We start from the raw sequence: 6,000 nt of genomic DNA on the forward strand, positions 1-6,000 counted from the left end.
ACATTCAAATAATAATAAGAGGAAGTTAATTAACTCAAAACAACACACACAACCAACTAACATTTTCTTTTAGATTCCATGGGTACATACATGACACGATGAAGAGGTACGAAAATGTTGCTCCCCCTCCATCCACAACCCCGTCAGAATACACTTTTTATTGAAGACTATTAGGCAGCAACAGAATCTGAGGTATGTCGCATATTGATCATGCTGCGCTGACGCGCTACCTAAAATGAACTGATGAAGCGCCCCTTTGGATTGTATAACCGGAATATGAAGACTATACTCAAACGTTCTATCACTCTCAACAACTTGGTTTACCAGAATGTCAGGTCCATCTTCGTTCGGACGGAAAAACATGTAATTGAACTGTTTGTTTGCAACTACTACTGTGGAGGTCCTTTGATTACGTCTTCTGATCTGATTAGCATTATAAAAACAACACGTGTAGAACTCCACAACTTTTCCACATCCATTTTAGTCTGCAGAAAGAAAAACAATTGGCACTTAGTATGGAAATCTATCTTAAAAATAAGCAACCAATGTATTAATAAAGAACAATTTATGGTAAAAAAAACTATCTGAAAATGATCGCCACTCAAAAGAAATAAAACAGAGGTAAGGAGGTGTTTATAACAAAATATTACACCAATACAAAAATATAATTTGAATTGGTCAAGAGAAATGCTAACCATCAAAATTTGCAACCAAAACATGGAAAATGGAGAAAATGACCAACACAGATCTTAAACAAAAAAAAAGAAGCTTATAGGTAGAGTTAAATTTGATTCCATCAAAGTCTGAATACAATTAGTCTAATCAGCTTCCATCATCACAAACTAAGAATGTAGCAGCCATTAACATGTTCTTCAAGTCTAGCAATCAACACAAGACAAAATTTTCAAAGCTGAAAGTATACACATAACATCTTAACATGTTATCTATTATCTCTCTCAATCCTCTCTACATCAGTATTAAATTAAGCTCATATAAAAACAACAAATATATCTACAAAGAACGGTTTATCTAAAAAAAAGTACTTGAAAGTGGCAGAAAAATGATCTTTATCACTCAAAATAAATAAAGGTATGGAGGTGTTTATAACATTATCTTACATATCGTTAAATATATGTTCTTTAATACAGTTTAAAAATTATTACAAAATCGAGTATTGTGCTTGTATAAATCAGTTTCAAAAGCTATGAATTTTTCGATTCCTATTTACTAGTATTGACTATTGTACTCTTCTTTTGAATCAATTAGCTTATCTCATTCATTATTTTACTGTTATTGTACTTGTTTTTGTTTAATCTATTGGATTCTCATGTTCTATTATTTATTGGATTCTCATGTCCAATTACTCGCAGGAATCGAATCAATTTCAGAAGCTATGAATTTTGGATTCATATGTGAAATTGAGTATTTGTATTTTTCTTTTGAATCAATCAATTAATTATCTTATTTATTGTACTCCTTTTTGTCTTGTTTCATTAGTCTACTTGTTTTTGTTTATGTATTGGATTCTCATGTCCTCTTTGGAAATAACTTATTTTTTCTTTAATACCATGTCATCTTCTTAAAAAGTCAAAATTATATTTTCGTACTTGCACCACAAATAATCTTTGAAAGACTTCAGAGATTTCTTATCCAATTGCTTCAAGCTCCAATATGCTTAAGCTATACAATACATATGTTAAATGGCCTCCTTGCAACTTTGATAACATCCTTAAATTTTCCACGGAGTTTTCTGAAGTAGTAGTAGTACTTATTTCATTCTTGCAAATCTGATAAAAAACTTGATTTAATTTGGGATGCAAATTTTTTTTTTGCAGAGATTTTTGCTGTAGTTAAATTTGTTGTAGGTGTAAGTTATATACTGTAGATATTTTAAAATAAAATATGTGAAATATAATATAATATATATATAAATAATTATTATTATCAATTAAAGAATTTATATTAATATTTATAAAATTATCAAAGTTTACTGTTATTTAAAGTGTGATATGTAAATAATAACAATGTTATTTAAATATTTTAATAATTTTAAAAAACACCCAAAATTAAATTAAATAATTTAAGATGTTAATTTGTGGTTTTCTAATTTATTTGATATTATAGATATTTTTTATTTTATAGATTCTACCGCCTATAAAGAAAGTTTTAGGTTTTATACTTAAAGTACTTAAAATTTTTTTGATTTAATTTTTTGCTGTAACTTTAAAAATAAAGCTAAAACAAGATTGGTTAAAAAATTATTAAACTTGATGTATGCTTTAACTACTGAAAATAAAATTACAACATGATTGGTAAAGTTTAGTGACTTAAAAATAAATAAAGCTAAATCAAGGAGATAAACCCCAACCAATCACCCACTATATCTATACCTTTGACATTTACTTTATTAAATCTTATACTATTTCAAATCTATATGTGTAAACTTAGAATTCCGTGTCTACACTATAACATTTAATTTCTATTTGACCAAATGGTTACTTAATTTAGAATATTATACGACTAACCAATGAAATTTAAACCATTTTACAATCTCTAAGTGAATCATCATATATAATACTCGAACCTATTATAGGATAGAATTTCTTATTCTTAGATATTCAGATGTCAACTGAGCACATGTCATATATAAGTGACATTTGCTATAAGCTAATATTTAGTTTAGACTTAAAGAGTAGTTGACAAAAACTACAAGTTTGTTTTTATGTTTTTTTTTAACTAGTGGACCCTAAAAGTGGAAGAAGTAATTAAACTTCTACCTGTATAATCTAAAAAACTGTAAATGATAACTTTATGCAAGGATGTCACGTATAAACCGATAAATGGTCAAAATTTTCATTTAGTATATAAATACAAAAAATTGACGAAAAGAGTATGGTTGCCAGATTTAGAGAGCAGTATATAATGGTAAGAGTATGCATATAATTAACTTAAAACAACAAAGAAAACTGGTCTACAGCTCAAACTGATCCAAAGATCAAAGATTCTTAAAGCCACTTGAAACTAAAAATGGCTCCACAAAAATTCATCAGAAATGACATGACAAGTTTACCTCGGCTCGTAGAAGAGTATCTCTCTATGTTGAAGGAAACATACGAGGGAACGGGATTGCACCTAGCCACGCAACAAGGGAACGAGGTATATGCAAAGAAGATAATCGAGCTCTGCCCTTCCTTGGTCAGTTCCACCAACTCCAAAGGTGACACTCCTCTTCATGTTGCTGCTCGTTTGGGATACACAAGCATCTTTATTTGGATGTTAGAATCCACAAAATTGCATAACGCATGCGAGCAAAAAACCCTACATGATCCAGAACTTGCAGAAATAATGAATAATGATGGCTTTACACCATTGCATTGTGCGGCAATGAAGGGTTCTGTTGAAATCCTTAAGGAATTTCTCAATAGGGCTCCCTCTTCTTTCTACACAGTCACATTAGAAAAGAGAGAAACTGTGTTTCATATAGCTGCGAGACACAAGAAGAACGAAGCCTTCATCTTAATGGCGAAGAGTGACAACTTAGGCCAACTTCTCTACCAGCTTGACGTAGACGGCAACACTGTGCTTCACGTTGCCGCCTCCGTAGGCTCTATTTCGGTGAATATTCTGCCTCCCTCTTCTTTCCTTTTTTTTGTATATTGTGCCTAATTATACCCAAAATGTAAAATCTATAGGAAATATATCTAAAACATAGTTTTTTTGTAGTATATTTTCATTTATCAACCTCATCTCTAAAGAGTCAAATTGCTTTCAGTTTTCCACCTTAAATTTTTACTTTTATACTACTTGGTAACTGTTAAAAAGAAAACACTACTTGGTAACATTCTACTCTAGAATTGTCGAAGCACAAAAACAAAAGGGAAAATGATTATTTAATAACATAAAATGAGAAGGAATACTAGCTACATGATTTCAAAGTAATACTTTCATATAAAGCTATATACTCCATATGATTTGAAAACTTAAAATATGAGGTTTTGTTGTTGGTTTCCTGATTTGATTAACATATTACATTACAGCTGGTAAACTATATAATGGAGGAGACAAACGTAAAAGTCACCACCAAGAACAAGAAGGGTTTTGTAGCGGTTGACCTTCTCAACGAAGAGGATGAAGATTTCCTTCAGCTATCTAAAGCTCTGATGTGCAGTCAGGAAATGTTAATTGAACACTCTTCAAGTCCTAGAGAGATGGGAAACAAACAAGCCGATGACATGATGAAGAAGCTCCAGAAGGAGATTCTAAGAGTTCAAATTAGTGATAATCCAAACAAAAAATTTGAGCTCCAGAAGGAGATTCTAAGAGTTCAAAGTAGTTATAATCCAAACAAAAAATTTGAGATGCAATTGGAGGCTTTGCAAAGCGCTAGGAATACTCTCACCATTGTAGCGGTCTTGATTGCATCTGTCACTTTCACATGCGGTTTAAACCCACCTGGTGGGGTCTATCAGGAAGGATACTCCATCGGGAAATCAACCGCGGGGAAAACCATAGCTTTCATGATCTTCTGGATAAGCAATAGCATCGCATTGTTTACTTCAGTGAGTATGGTCATTCTTCTCCTCAGCATTATACCGTACAGGGAGGACTCGCTTTTAAAGTTCTTGGTTATAGCTCATTGGATGATGTGGGTGGCTGTAGCAGCCATGGGAAGTGCTTATGTCTCCGCGGCATTGGTAACTTTACCTCATTTTGGTGAAACCAATTGGTTAATCTATGCCACTGTTGCTATTGCTAGCTTGACGCTAGGCGGTTTGTTTGTTTATCTACGGTTTAAGCTGGCTACATGCATGTTTAGGAAGGTTAAGCTTTTTAAATGCTTGTCTACTCTGCCAGTACGCAAGACTGGATACGTAGACATGGCAGCCAATATCGAAAAAGGCTATTACAGTTACTGATGAATTCATATTTAATAGGAATCCAAGTTGTATGTTTTTAATAAGTGACTGATGTTTATAATCTCCAATGTTCAAATTCGGATGACATATGAAATGTTGTGAGAAAAACAAAAATGTTTTCACATAATGCATGTTATTTGACCCCAAAACTGAACACGCAATAATTTTGAGTTTTCATGCAAGATATTAGATTGATAGTTGTACCTAAGGCCGTAGAACTAGGCCATAAAAGTTTCCATAGATAGCATAAACTGAAGCATGCAAAACTTACAAATGCAAGGAAGAAAAAGACGAGAATTTGGAAATTCAAATTACTCCCTTTTCGCATAAAAAAGAGATTTTGGATGGGGCGAATAGAATAACTGACCAAAAATGGGTCGGTATCGATATCAGGCAGGACATTAGTCCTCAAAAGTAAATTTTGAAGTTGAAGCTCCAATGTCTTTGTTCACAGACATTATTTAGAGGTAAAGCTATGTCATTCTTGTAACCACCAAACCAAACAGCTCCTTCTCATCTATAAGTTAACATATGTGTGTTGCCTTTGCTTTGACTTGTCTCTCTCTCTCTCTCTCTCCAACTTCTCTCCTTCATAAAGCCAAATTCTAAATTAAAATCTACAAACCAAACCGAAGACCTATACCGAAATGTACCATACAGAAACCTGACTATCGGATAATCCAACAACCATATGTTGAACTACTTAACAACATTCCGGTTTATAAAAATTATGAGATTCATTTTCTTGATTCAGCTACTTAACCGAGTGGTATTTCTGAGTAAACCGGAAACCCCCCCCAAATAAACCGTATTCTTTCTACCTGTAACACACACACTATCTCATTTTCTTCACATGGAACATCAGGTGCCATTAATAACCTAAACACAAAGCAAGGTTAGGTAAATGAAACAGACCCTTTTTAATAATCATAACACATACATAACAAATATAAGATCTATTTTCCCTCTTCGGACATCCATCTCCTTTTAGACAAAACTAAGAAATAGGGAAACAGAGACTTAAACAGAAACAGAGCAAAAGCAGAACAAAAACAGAGAGAGAGAGAGAGAGAGAGAGAGAGAG

The 6,000-nt window shown here is 32.6% G+C and overlaps 1 protein-coding gene across 1 annotated transcript; it reads left to right on the forward strand.

Annotated features, from left to right (window-relative positions):
* Positions 1-2,973: 2,973 nt before the first annotated feature.
* LOC108846694 (ankyrin repeat-containing protein ITN1-like) lies at positions 2,974-5,925 on the forward strand. Its single transcript, XM_018619897.2, has 2 exons — positions 2,974-3,615; positions 4,038-5,925. Exons 1-2 carry the CDS (start codon positions 3,028-3,030, stop codon positions 4,914-4,916), a joined length of 1,467 nt encoding a protein of 488 aa, XP_018475399.2. The 5' UTR covers positions 2,974-3,027; the 3' UTR covers positions 4,917-5,925.
* Positions 5,926-6,000: the final 75 nt, after the last annotated feature.

Source organism: Raphanus sativus, unplaced genomic scaffold (assembly GCF_000801105.2).
Source record: "Raphanus sativus cultivar WK10039 unplaced genomic scaffold, ASM80110v3 Scaffold0120, whole genome shotgun sequence".
Taxonomy (NCBI): Eukaryota; Viridiplantae; Streptophyta; class Magnoliopsida; order Brassicales; family Brassicaceae; genus Raphanus; species Raphanus sativus.

Excerpts from the sequence above, each read along its gene's own strand:
- LOC108846694 (XM_018619897.2), top strand. The coding sequence starts at position 3,028 with ATGGCTCCACAAAAATTCATCAGAAATGACATGACAAGTTTACCTCGG. Across the intron at positions 3,616-4,037 it reads CCTCCGTAGGCTCTATTTCG|CTGGTAAACTATATAATGGA; the intron begins GTGAATATTCTG and ends ATTACATTACAG.